Source organism: Bombyx mandarina, chromosome 01 (genome assembly GCF_030267445.1).
Source record: "Bombyx mandarina strain Sakado chromosome 01, ASM3026744v2".
In the NCBI taxonomy this organism is placed as follows: Eukaryota; Metazoa; Arthropoda; class Insecta; order Lepidoptera; family Bombycidae; genus Bombyx; species Bombyx mandarina.
In genome coordinates, this window is record NC_143208.1 from 6,048,481 (window position 1) to 6,063,496 (window position 15,016).

A 15,016-nucleotide genomic window follows, 5' to 3' on the forward strand; every position below is an offset into this window, starting at 1 on the left:
CAAAACCTCCAAGACGAGGGGCTGCGCCCGCGCACCTCGTCGCTTGCATGAACAAACACCGAGTTGTTCTAGCGACATGCCGATCGCCGACCGAGGTATCATGCATCAGTCACATTTGACGTTACTTTGTGAACGGAGCTCTCGCGCGCCCCTCCTATGCTTCGCTTGAATTCGAGGAAGGCAGAGTGCATAACACATCACCAGAATGTGACAAAATAAGTGCACCACTTAGCCAATAATTTCCTTTCGCCTTCCTTAAATATCAAACGGCTAACAAACTTTTTATTACTTTCTAAAACGTATTTAATTTTCCGCGTGTGTCTCATTCCAAGCTTGCGCCAACAAAACGTGCGTGTCTAAATAAAAATAATTTAATAGTGTTTTAAACTAAACAAAAAAAATGACTATATCGTACGCCGGTGAAGTACCAAACGGCAGCAGTTTTGGTTGTTTCTGGAGGATCCTCTGCAAGTGAGTAGTAATCGTCGAGCCTAATGTCTTTGACCGCGTCGAGGAGCTTAGCCAGTTCAGACGGCCACTGGTCCCGTGGAGTCGCCTGAAACAGCTGTTCGGTGTCATGTCTCTCCGCCTCGCTCCTACATGACGAAATCGCACCAATCGTCCGTAACCACACATTGTCTATAACAATAGCACCTCTCTTGCGACTCACTGTGACGTGCTTATTGTGTTTTGTATATAGAATATAAAGCTAACCTCGCCGTATGTTTACAATAATCTGGCGGTCGAAAGTTTGTTATTAACTGTAATAATTAGAGAGCGAGAATAAAGTGCGGAGATGACCTTGATGGCGTCGAATTGATGTATGAGGCTTGTACAGACCTAACCGGGCTGATTCGATGGCTGGTTATTCGACCCTGACAACGAAATGTGGCGAAAGTCATTATGACCCATATCTACCACTAAACGTTGTAAGCTCAGCGGATTTAATTACAAATAAAATGTTCGTTAAATACCATTATTTTTCAGTAAACGTATCGACTGGTACTGTTTAACTGCTTCAAGAATATTTTGGTTTAATTCATCAACATTTACAGAATTCAATATAGTTGTCTGATATAAGAGACACGTCGTAGCTGTGATTACTTAATTTTTTTTTTATATCCATAATTAACAACATACAAAATAATTCACCATAAATCTAAAATATGTAAACATAAACTAAACACGTATAAACGAATAATCTGTATTCATCTTAAGAGAGAACATCAAATTGAAGTCTAATTGCTATCTCCTTTGAACTACAGCTAGTAAGTACTTACTGTACATGATTTTAATTTATTTTTTTGAGAATCCAATTTAACGGTAAGTGAAATAAGTCACAATGAAAAGTAATTTATTACTATGTGAACCAAATTATAAAACTTGTTTGAGTCAACCAATCAATGTCCGTTACGCGGTAATACTTCGTAAAATCACTCATTAACGATCTTGCAAAAAAATTAACTCGACTACTGTATCTGAAAAGAAACATTCGTTGAAAATCTATCATACAAGAATCATATAGGTAAAATGTTCAATAGACTTAGAATTTCATTTAAAATATTTGTCGTAAATAATCGTACCTATTCGTTCCACTAAAGGTTCTACAAAAAAATATTTTCACATATTGATAAGAATAACTCCAAGTATTTGCGACTAGTAGACTCGATTAAAACAGTTGAACATAAAAAAATTATGCACATAAAAACGAAAAAGTGTTTTAACCATATTTATGAGCATTATATTGGCCACGTATGTGTATATATTTAATGCGAAATTAAACCTTCAATAATGTCATTTAACGTGAACAACACTGAGAAATATGACACATATCTTTAAAAGTTTGAGTTTTAAATTGAAAAATTACTCGATAAAGGCAATTAGAGTGTCGTATTCAAATTAAACTAGATACTACTAAAGTACGTACAATGGATTTGTTTAAACTAACTAAAAAATAGCGGGGTTTAGCATCCGAAGCGTACGATTTATTGTCACGACAAATTTAATATTTATGAGCACTAAATGCTTAGTTTTGAGTAGATTCAAGACTAGAATAAAATCAGAAATGCATCAAGAATTTCATCACAATGTCACGTCAATGATGATGCAATGACAGTAATTGCTAATGAAGTTAGAAACCGTTTATTTCATATCACTAATCTATCGGGTTATATGAATTGTTAATGTAATCAAATATTTAATTTATTTCACGACGATGACATGTAGATCGCACTAAGATTGGCCCACTCTGAGAGCTCTCACTCCTATTTAAACATGTTATTCATTATGATCAAGAGTAGAACTAAGCCAGAAAGTATTTGAAATTCTGTTAATAATAAAATTATTCACACTTTATTATACATCACACACCGAATACACCTTACAGTACGTACACACTAACTTGACGCAGATAAGCGCGCTGGAAGTTAATCACGACATTTGTATTAAAGAAAGGAAATATCAAACTCGGAATCTGACAGAAATAACAAGCGTATAAATACAGCTTATTACTCTTCGCATCTTATCCCATTGTCACGATCGGATTAAGTTATACTAAAAAATATGATACTAAGTTCTGTCAATTTAAATAGAGAAAAATTATAACCCTTTTTTCTTTCTAAGTCAAACAAAGAAAATTTGTAAGGATAATCTCCAGTTATTATAGAATTTGTTTTTAGTTGTTATTATATATAGTAAGTATTCGTAAGTCGTGTTATATTTAATTTGATATTTGTAATTAACTATTGGTACGTATAATGTTTACAATCTATACAGTCATTAACACATAGATGACGAATCTTTTGTTCAAATAAATCTCAGTCGAATATGACTTATTTCAGTAATATTTATGACTTTGTCGAGTACACACTATCATCATGTCTGCTAAATAATAATGATCACCTGTTTGTAACATGATATAAGTACGTGACAATATGTCCCTTTATATAGCTCGGCATGAGTAACTTCCAGTGAACACAATCACAATAAGTATAATGAATTAGCTCTTAAGTTACGGCGTATATCTAACTGAATGCATGGTGTATTTCGTTATTTAGCTAAATTGTCAGTAAAATGTTAAATGAGTATAAACAAATATTACAGCAACGGATTGAATAATTTTTCTAGTAAATTTATAATCGCTGTTTACATCGAATGCCATGGTCTCAAACATATTATGCTGCTTCATTTCCCAAAAACACACGCTTTTCATTAATTCAATGCAACAAAATTTAGCACTTGGTGATCGATCCGTTCCACACATAACAACTATTTAGGTATGATTAAAATACAGGCTTAATGTACGTATTATTGAATTAATTTTACGAATATATTTTTTGCTAAACGAAACGTTGTCAAAGGATCATAATCGACGACTATCTGAAATTAACAACGATGGTGCCATCAAGTATGTAAAAAAAACCATCCTATACCTAAGGGAATGCAAGAATATATCTCAAATATTAGGAAAGTACATTGTTTTTTAATAAAAACCCCTCTAAGCTTTATGTTGAGTTTCAATGAGTTATTTGTTGGGCAATCCGTATATTTTTATTGGTTGTAACAGTCGTTGATAAAGAAGGTCGAAACAAACTGATATTAGTAATTAGTAAGCGCGGTTTATGTTCCATTCAAGGTTCGCCGAAGGTCACCGTGGCAGGTTTTGGCTTCTATCTATTTTGTATTCTGAATGTAGGAAATCTATTGCAAAGAGATTTCAATTGTTTTCGTGCTAGCCGATTATGATATTGCAATTTTAGTGATCGTGTGACCTATTGAACGATGGTCATGCTAGGGGAAAAGTTTGCAATTGTTTTCGTAATAAAACCTCTTCGGTCAATCAAAAAAAAGAAAACACCGTTCAAAGATTAATTATTATCCTTGTTTTCGTGTAAACCAACCGCAGCTGTTGTTTATTTATCTTTGTATAGTTTTTTCAGCTCGATTCGAAAGTTACATCTTTGCCTGACATTCCAGAGATTATTATAGAGAAAGTTACGTCGAAATCGATTCGATATCTAGCGACATAACCGAGATACATAGATTCCTTGCCATTATTGTGTAACCGTGTTCGAGGCTGTGATATTCGATATTTTGCATCTTCAAATTTTCATAAAATTATTTGAAATATGTACTACCTAATAGGATCCTTTACATTTTTTTTTATTTCCCATATTTTTATTGTCGTACAGGCAGACGAGCGTACGGCCCACCTGATGGTGAGTGGTTACCGTCGCCCATGGACTTCAGCAATGCCAGGGTCAGAGCCAAGCCGCTGCCTACCAAACTACATACTATTATTCTTTATTATTATTATTATATTATACATTTTAGTTCTTAGCCTCAAGGCATTATTAATTAAAACTATTGAATAAAAAAAAACTATATAGGAAGACCTCTTATTCCAAAAAATACGTGGATCCGTAAAAGTTGAAGTAATCAGTCGTAGATTGTAGTTCTTAGAATTGCTTAAAACTTGCTTTAACGATTAGCTATGCAATTATAGTTTTAATTTTTTGTCTCCTCTGACGGCAAACAAGTTTAAGAGGCTCGGACAACAAGAAAAAAAACCACTTTGATTTTTAAAGAATTAATTTGATATATAATTCATTCGAGATAAATACGCGCGCAGTATAAACTGGATAAAATACAATTCAACAGACCACTAAAACTAAATTATGGTAATTTAAATAATTGAATAAAAGAACAGAAATTTTACGCCAACACAAGGTCGATTCTGTTACTGTCTTGTAAACACTCGAGCATATGCCGCGTCGATATTGTTCCAGTGCGGATAATAGAACATTTTCTTACTGCATCACTCAACTTATTCTAAATACATACTTTAAATATTTCCAGTCGTATTTTGTCACTAAACTTATTCTAAATACATACTTTAAATATTTCCAGTCGTATTTTGCTTAATAAGAATATATTATTCATTTTTGTCGACAGTTTTTAAATCGTTTTTAAACTAATCATCGTGATTCGTATTAAATAATTTAACGACCATAGTTCGTGTATTTACTATCATTTTAATATCATACATGCGCTGAACGAGTTACTGTAATAAAATAATCACATGAATACGGGTAGGTATTTGAAGTCGTCGTGGCCTAAAGGATAAGATGTCCGGTGCATTCGTGTTGAGCAATGCACCGGTGTTCGAATCCCGCAGGCGGGTACCAATTTTTCAAATAAAATACGTATTTAACCAATGTTCACGATTGATTTACACGGTGAAGGAATAACATCATGTAATAAAAATCAAAACCCGCAAAATTATAATGACCGGTGGTAGGACCTCTTGAGTCCGCACGGGTAGTTATCACCACCCTACCTATTTCTACCGTGAAGCAGTAATGCATTTGATTCTGGAGGGTGGGGCAGTCGTTGTAACTACTGAGACCTTAGAACTTATATCTCATGGTGGGTGGCGCATTTACGTTGTAGATGTCTATGGGCTCCAGTAAACACTTAACACCAGGTGGGCTGTGATGTCGTCCAACCATCTAAGCAATAAATAAATAAATTGTTTACTTAGAATGTACGTAGTAGAAAGGCTGTCACTCCGGCGTACTACGACTATTTTGCAAAAACTTAGGGGTAGTCTTGAGAGGCTATACCGGCGTAACCTAACGGATACGGCTCACGCGGCCCAAACTTGACGAGGAAAAAAAAATCATATCGGTTTGCCCCTTTGCTGCGTGAAAGCAATGTCAATCCATCGACAAACATGAGCATTTGATAAAACGCCATCACTTTACTAAAATGTCGATGGAAACGAGCAGTATCCATGCAGTATCTATGAGAGGGCAGCTTTCCCCATAATTAGGATGGGTAGTCGTGTTAGTAACTTCTGATACGATAATGATATCGATAACATTTAGAAATCGTGATTGAATAGACAAGTTTTATGTTATCTTACGTATAATTGAGTCTTAATTTATGAATTGAGGAATCTCTATTGTGCCTATACGATACGATACGACCTACGATACACTGCATTCACATTATGGAGGAAAGAAAAGTTGTAAATCATTGATCATTAAGATTGGAAACGTATTTCTTTTTAATTTTAAAGTAATATTTGAAATTGAATATTAAAATGAGGATGACTTATAACTTACACAGGCACCTATGAAAATCAAGCCGCCATACGAAAAACGTCTTTGGACAGGTCGATGAGGTCGTTCTCGCGACTGGTGTCATTTTGTCTAAATCGTAATGTAAAAACCCAACAAGATTATTCGAAAATGACGTCCGCGTTGAAAAATTATATTATTAAAAATTTAACTTGCACAATTTATTTTGCGTAATTACCGGCAATAAAGCGTCTTCGGAGGCCACGGGCATTATCGCTGTCTTATTTATGTCGTGAACCATTTATGTATTTCGGTTTTAAAGGTAGGATAGCCGTCAGTCACTCCAATGTTGTTGTATTTTCTACCTCTGTTTTTTTTTATTGCCGTTTAGGCAGACGAGCATACGGCGCACCTGATGGTGAGTGGTTACCGTCGCTCATGGACGTCAGCAATGCCAGGGGCAGAGCCAAGCCGCTGCCTACCGTTTAAATGTCAGATGTCAGGATAGTCGGCGGTATTCACGTTGTAACTATGCACCTTAATAACCATTTACATCACTTAACAGCGGGCTCCTTTAATCGATTGAAATAGGTAGGCGTTTATTGACGCATGTATGTACATGGTAGATCAGAGATAATCGTTTTGTCAAAACTGTTGTTGTATAAGCTGTGCCATTTGTACATTTACTGCTGTCGTATTTGTCTGCATGTGTGCATTAGAAATTTTTGAAGGAACTCTTGTGGCTTTTTTTTTATTGCTTAGTTGGGTAGACAAGCTCACATCCCACCTGATGTTAAGTGGTTACAGGAGCCCATAGACATCTACAACGTAAATGCGCCACCCACCTTGAGATAAGTTCTAAGGTCTCAGTATAGTTGGTACTGTTGATTCTCTATATGACAAACTATATTTTAACCCTAAGCGGGTAGGTTCTACGGACTTAACTAACGGATAAAAAAAGTTGTCCTAAAAATCAATTGTATTTTTACTTTACTACTTACTCGAACCGATAACTAATTCGAAACGATATTTTGAAATGCGGGAACGTGAAACGTTAAATGTTTCATAAACTATAATTGTACTGAATAACTCGAGCGTGAGAGGAAAAAAAAAAAAAAAACTATAAGTCATATTTTATTAGGCAGGATATCTCTTCAGTTTAATTCAGTTCAGAGTCAACACTCAAAGACTTCAATATCTACGGAACAGATTAAATAGCGAACCAATTAACTAATGAAGTCCTCCTACGCCTTTCGCGTTTGCTTAGGTACTGCGAGTTGTTCTGTATTAACTAACGTTAAACAAAAGTTTTTATGTTTATTTACTGTTTGTCGGAAACGAAGTGCATTAGCGATAGACATCAACCTTATTCATTAAGTTAAGACTTACCTGCCTGTGTTTACCTTGATGATTAAAGTGCACGGCTCTAGTCTAGCAGCCCGCATCGTTTCCGCAAACGTCTACAAAATTAAGTGACTTCATCGCTCAAGTTCAGATGATACAATTACGTCATCGTTTTTGATAATAACTTTTTTTACTAATTTTTTGTAACTGAAGTCTCTGTGGCTTAAATAATACGACGTTCGATGTGCTTCTATCAGCAGTGCTTGGCATACCTACAGGATTTTCGTTGTTACCAGAATTCATTGACTACAGATCATGAACCCGCTCACTTTATCTTTGAAATATAAGTATTATGTATTCATTTAAAATGCATCTAATCCACTGATAGATTGCATTTTATTATCTATATTTATATATTTGTAGTAAATAGATAAAAATGAGTCTGGGCTGCCCTTACGTCTATAAATCAGCAATATGTTAGGATTTGTTCACGTTACAATGAATCAATTTAATTTCCTAAAACCACCTTTTCAGATGGAGAGGCAGCGTCTACAAGCTGGTGTGGCGCGAGCTGCTAGCATACCTATTGCTTTACTATACAATAAACTTATTGTATCGCTTCGCACTCACAGAACAGCAGCAAAGGTAAATTCTTTTTACTATAAAATTATTCTTTATTAGCATATATAACGCACTTATGCGAGCTTATGGCGGATCTATCAAGTAGTTAATAGAGCCTATAGATACCACAATGTGAGTACTGATACTTTCGTTGAGATAAAATGAACTTCTAATTGTATTAGAATAATGACAACCCTGCGATTTATAGCGCAGTATGCTTCGTGGCAGAAGCGTACACGGTGCCAGCTGCTAACCGTGTGAGCTAACAAAATGAGAACATATTATACTATTAAGATGGGTAATTAAGTCTTATACTTTCGGAGAACACTAATCATTATGATGTGCCACGGACGGAAAGACCAAAGGCTGGATTGCTTATCGCGTCTGTACTTTTGACGTAGAAATTAGGTTTTATTACTCGTAAACAGCATCCGCCAAAGTATCAGTTTCTAATAATGACGTATAACCATACTTTCTTTTGATAATTTGAGATTGGAATTTTAAATGATTGATTCAGAAATATTTATTAAAATTAATCTTTAGATGAACTACAAAGTAAGGTACGCGTTCCGAAATTTCTATTACCTGTATATACATTGCCACTAGCATTATATAATCATGCATAGCAGTATTTAGGCATGTTCTAACATGAATGAAACGTATACCGAAACAGGACTATTTTTCTATTTATTGACAGCACACAGACGCGGGCTGCACGGCCGGTTTGATCAACTCCAATAGCTTGGAACCTCCCGGTCTACAGAGATTTTCTCTGAATTTTGTACTACATGTTCCATGAGATATGAGTGCTCTGAGTAATTATTTGAGATGATTACGTCATCTGAGTTTTATCTATTCACCACCTATCATTGTAGCAGGGGTTGGCCGTATGTACTGGAACCTCTGCTTTTATCCTGCTTTTCTAAAGATCGTTTATTTTACCATTCAGCTCTGGAATTAACTCCCCTCCATAGCGTTTCCTGAGGTTTTTAACGTGTCCTTCCTTGTAAGTTTTGCTTAAAATGCCCAGAAATAACAATAAAGAAAAATAATAATAATAAAGGCTTGGCTTTGCCCCTGATATTGTCGATAAGATGTGCTGAATTTGGTTTGTATACGAAAGCGAAACATTTTTTTTTTTCAAATGTTTTTACGAGTTATTGTAGCCGCCGCGCCGTATGTAACATCAGATTCATCATTACCATACTGACACCAGTTTGACGAGTTACTGCAAATTGCTGTTATATACTAAAACTGTTCGTGACGCTTAAAGTCTGTCCTTAATGGATAGTACCTAACATAAATATTGTATACATACATAAATGCAAACAGCATAAGACCCTGTTATTTGCATTTCAAACAAAACAAAACAATAAGAATGTGTGAATGTAAACGTGGACAAGGATAAATATTATTCTGCGACTTGGAAATTCATTTTGACATTTCTTTGCTTGTAAACAGTAATTAACAATACAGTTATAGCCATCATCCACGTATGTTATACAACAGTTTTTTTTTAAATGCGAAGCTAGTCTTCGATTTGAAGAATGATTACAGAATAACTCTATTATTAAGCAAACATAAAAACATACACCGATCTTTTAAAGCCATTTCGATTCGTGAGGAAGAAATGACTTCAGCAAAACGCGTGTAAGAAACATAAGCGGCCATAAAATATAATTTATCACTCCACGTTTGATTATGTTTTCGAGAAATATATTTGCAATTGTAACTTGATGATTTGGAATGAGACTGTTCCTACACGGTAAGAGCAATTCACAACAGAACAGAGCACAATTCTAATTTTATTTCTTTAACTGAATTTAACTGGTGGTAGGACCTCTGGTGAGTCCGCACGGGTAGGTACCACCATCCTGCCTATTTCAGCCGTGAAGCAGTAATGCGTTTCGGTTTGAAGGGTGGGGCAGCCGTTGCTAACTATACTGAGACCTTAGAACTTATATCTCAAGGTGGGTGGCGGCATTACGTTGTAGATGCCTATGGGCTCCGGTAACCACTTAACACGAGGTGGGCTGTAAGCTCATCCACCCAACTATGCAATAAAAAAAGCTTAAGACCTTAACCGTTCAATTTGTATGTTTTTCTTAAGTTTCATTTAAAAAAAAACTGCCGTATTTTTCAATTTACTTAAAATATATATATTCAATAACATACTTTTCTCGGTTAAGGCGACAAATTTTATTATATTTATATTATATTGTTATTTTATTATTATATACATTATTTATACGAAAAATATTATACACATCATTTTATGGATTCAATGAAGAGTATGAAATTGCACTCGCGATTATAAAACATAGTTAATAACATCATAAGTACAGATTTGTATAAAACTACCTCCAATTTCTATTACTGTGGTGTCGATTTTGTTATTGTACTAGGTTTATAAACTTCACGCAATCTTTAACCTTGCCTTGCCTTTAAACTGTTGCTCACCTATATCGGTAGGCAGGGGTTTGGCTCTGCCCCTGGCATTGCTGAAGTCCATGGGCGACGGTAACCACTCACCATCAGGTGGGCCGTATGCTCGTCTGCCTACAAGGGCAATAAAAAATATATAATAATAATGTGTTAAGGCTGGTTGGTAGCAAGGGACATTTCACATCGCCCGAACATTAAAACGGATCAATGAACGAAGAAGTTCCTCCTCCTTGCGTCGATAATCCTTAATGCTGAGGGTCGTAGCCTTCTCTAACAACTTTCTCCTGGATTATTCAAGAGAAGAAGAAGTTACTCAATAGAAAAAGATCTTGAAAATATGTAGTAAGTTGCATTGCAATGAAAATACAGACAACATCGGACGCTTATATAAATACATTTATTACATACTAGCTGAACCGGCAGAATTCGTAGTGCCTCAATCGAGAAATAAAAGACCTAAACTTTTGTATAAAATAAACTTAAAACAAACAAAAGGAATCCATCCGACGGGGGACACATCAAAGGAAAAACAAAATTGTATTTTTTATTTAATTCCAGTATTTTCATATTTATCTACCTTTTAAACCTTCTGTGGACTCCCACAAATACTTTAAGACCAAAATTAGCCAAATCGGTCCAGCCGTTCTCGAGTTTTACCGAGACTAACGAACAGCAATTCATTTATATATATATAGATAGAAGATAGATATAATTCGCGATGGTTGATGTAAATATGTATGTACTTTTTTTCCCGGGCACCTACGAGTCCGTTGATTTCTCATGCCCAGTATTTCCGCAGTGCATTACAAAGCAAGGTTATCAAATGCGTTCGTTGACGCTTTAAGACGGAAACTGAATCGAACAATTTGTATTGAATCAGTGTGACGAACTAAATGATTTTAATTTAAGAAACAAGTGGAGGTCGCCAGTCTACAGTTTGACGAACAACTATTAAACGATATACAAATATGAATTCCTTGAAATGCCTTAAACGTTTTGACGAGTCCTCATTCTTGGATTTTATTATTTAGACAGATGCCACTGATACTTACATTTTGTAGGTGAAGTCTTAAATAAGGTTATATTATGCATATATGTACTAATGTTTTAAGAACTCAATGAGCCATAAATACGTTCTTTCAAAGCACTCTTACATTATGTTTTCTTTTGAATCTCTTACACCGCCTATCTCCGAAAATAATTCGCTTGATAATAATATCTTCCTACCGATTTTTATATGTACTTAGTCTGAAAGTAATTTGTTGTAACGTCAACTGTTAACTACTTCAGGAGTTGACAACCTAATAGCATTTTACTTTCAGTATTGATGGCAAGGGCGACGGTTGCACACAGTCTCTCTATCTCTTTCTAACTTGAGTGTTGGAAGAGTATACAGTAATACCTAAGTATACCTATGTATACAGTGTGTACGCAGAGTAGCTTCTGCCGCAATGTACACCTGAACTAAGACACTCCCTCTTATGGCAACGTACTGAAACATTATAAATTCATGTTAAACCAATTTACGTTCCCATCGATTACGTGTGTGCTTGCGGTTCGTCGGTGTTAAAATCTTTTTAATATTAAAGATATGTACATAATTAAGCATAATATTGTTTTTGATTGTTTACGAAAGCAATCTGTTTGACTCCTAACTTTCTCGAGTTATTGATACTTTTATGTAAATAATAGTATCTACTCTTCTAACACTTCGAGGAAAGTCCTGCAAACCTTCCTCAAAGTGTTATAGAGGTATCAATAGTATTTTCTTTTCCCCTACTTATAACGCTGTTAGTCTAAGCGGATATTCCAGCTACACGCGGACGAATAGGTGATTTCACGGGCTTAATCTGAAAGAATTTTCTAATACTAGCCTTAGCAAGAGCAGTGCTTCGCAGATCGGAATCGCGACCCACTCAGAAGATCCGTCAAGAAACTTAGTGGGCTGTGTCTGTGGGTAAATAGTATAGGGGTATCAATATCAGTTAGAAGAGTATAGTACCGCCAATACACAATAAGTGGCACGAGTTGTCTCAGGTGGACATATTTGAGGAGTAGTGGTTAGATGTTTATGATAAAGAGTTGGTTCAAAAAACTACAACCGATATTTCAAAGAGGCTTGTGGAGAGTACTTAACGGTAGGCAGCGGCTTGGCTTTGCCCCTAGCATTACTGAAGTCGGTAACCCCTCACCATCAGGTGGGTCGTATGCTCGGTAACCTACGAGGGAAATAAAAAAAAAAGTATTTCGCGATGGTTTCATCAAAATTTGTCTTCGTTGGTTTAAATGAAACCTTCCCTGTACATATTTTGTTTTTACAAGAAAACATAGATTCGTCATGGGTGCTTAGCAACATTGCTTTATTTAACTAAAATTTTAAGTGTTGCTAGATACCAAAAACAACATTTCGATTCGGCTGGTCTGCAATCGTTATTTCGAAAAAAGAACGCTAAAAGACGGTAACACCTTTACCACTAGTGGAATTCTAACAATCATTGTAAAATAATTTCCTAATTCAGATGTGTAGTAACGACATTGAGTTGAATAGTAATGTAAGTAATGACCTATTTGTACTTTAAAACTGTAGTGTAGACAAGGAGGTTACGTCCTCACATATCAATTAGATCGCAAAAAATTGTAAACTTAATTGTTTGGCTCACGTGTTTTTTTTTTATGATCTTCCAAACGATAGCTCAAACCAGGGTCAACAAACACGGATGCCGCGGTCACGACGTACGAAAGGACCAAAAATAAACGCAAATCCACTTGCAACACAAATTTTTGCGACGCATCGCTCGGCATATAATTTATCACGCAATACTAAGTTATTGTGTGTGCAAAAAGATATGAATGTGGAAGCAAAGAACTTTTTTTTTAAATCATCGAAGACCCTGTATATGTATAATAACGTGGTTGAACAAAACCTTCATTTTACGTCATTTGGGGTTAAAATACGCGAAGAGCTAAACATGGATTGCATATTTAAGATATAAATAAATATAAATTTGTTTAATAATATCTTTTAGTAATATAGTAGTAATCATTTATTTTATAAATTTATTTCATATAAATTTAATACCCGTGATCCACACTGAGTTGTAGACCAAACACATTTGATTTTTTTGGACATTAATCGCTCTTTTTTTATTTTATTTTTATTGTTGATTGTTTTTTGTAAGTTTTTATTTGCAGTTCTTTTTTATCTTTTATTCTCTTAGTTTTTTAATATTATTTATCAATATTTTTATCTTATTCACAACCGCTCTTATGCAAGATTTTATCCGGTGGTGTGAACTTAATAAATAAATAAATAAATTTATATTTAGACGTATTTATGACATCATGCGCCCCAAATCCAGCGCGTTTCAACTTCTTTCTCCTAACTGCACCACCCACCACCGGAGCAGAGTTCATCCACGCTACGTTTCTAGAGATCTTCTTTGGCATGTTTTTTTTTTGCTTAAATGGGTGGACTAGCTCACAGCCCACCTGGTGTTAAGTGGTCACTGAAGCCCATAGACATTTACGACTTAAATGCACCACCCACTTTGAGATATAAGTTCTAAGGTCTCAAATATAGTTACAACGGCTGCCCCACCCTTCAAACCGAAACGCATTACTGCTTCACGGCATAAATAGGCAGCGTGGTGTTACCTACCTGTGCGGACTCACAAGAGGTCCTACCACCAGTAATTACGCAAATTATAATTTTGCGGGTTTGATTTTTACTACCCGATGTTATTCCTTCAACGTGGAAGTCAATCGTGAACTTATTTTGTTCGGGATTCTTCGTCTTATCCTTTAGGCCACGACGACTTCATGCATGCGACTGCATGTACCATGTGACTCTGGAATTAAATCCCTTCCACGGTGTTTCCCGGATGCTATGACATGCTCTTCTTGAAACGAGGCTCGTCGAGAGTCCTCAGCAGTAGACAGCGGCTTGACTGTGCCCCTGATATTGCTAACGTCAATTCGCGACGGTGACTATATAAATACGTATATACGTCTATGTATGCTCTAATAATTTGTATTTAGCGACCTAAGGTGTGTTTATCATCATTATTTCACAAAAATAACGAACGCATGATCGTTTTAATTAACACCCTTAGAACAACTTAATGTTTGTATTGACATAATATATATAGTGTCGTAGAATTAGTGGCGTGAAGTTGCCTATATTACTACGGTCCGAATTTACTTCGCGTCTGTCGAGCTAACTTATTCATAGTAGTTATTTAATTTATGCAGTTTTGTGATGTCGCGTCACTAAGTTCTGCACTAGATATTTTGAAATAAATTTATTTTATTGATGGCGTATCGTAAGAAAACCTGTTGTCAAGGATTTCGGTGACTGAGTTATGATCGCGTTCTCGTGACACAGGGTTAAGATGTTAAAATTATTTAGAAATCAGACGTATTTATAATGGCTTTCCTTTATTGAAACATTTGTACACTCGTGCACGCAAATAAACCATGACTTCATTCGAGAGGTTCAAATTAATAATAGCGCGCGTCAAACT

General features: G+C 35.5%; 1 protein-coding gene across 2 annotated transcripts in view; it reads left to right on the top strand.

The window, feature by feature from the left end:
• Positions 1–208: 208 nt before the first annotated feature.
• Positions 209–15,016, top strand: part of Best2 (bestrophin family protein) — a 48,937-nt gene continuing 34,129 nt past the window's right edge. For both annotated transcript variants that reach the window (XM_028176367.2, XM_028176368.2), the window contains exons 1-2: positions 209–471; positions 7,962–8,072. In XM_028176367.2, the coding sequence (XP_028032168.1) occupies positions 401–471; positions 7,962–8,072 (182 nt within the window). In that variant the 5' untranslated portion in view covers positions 209–400. The remainder of the gene's footprint in view (positions 472–7,961; positions 8,073–15,016) is intronic.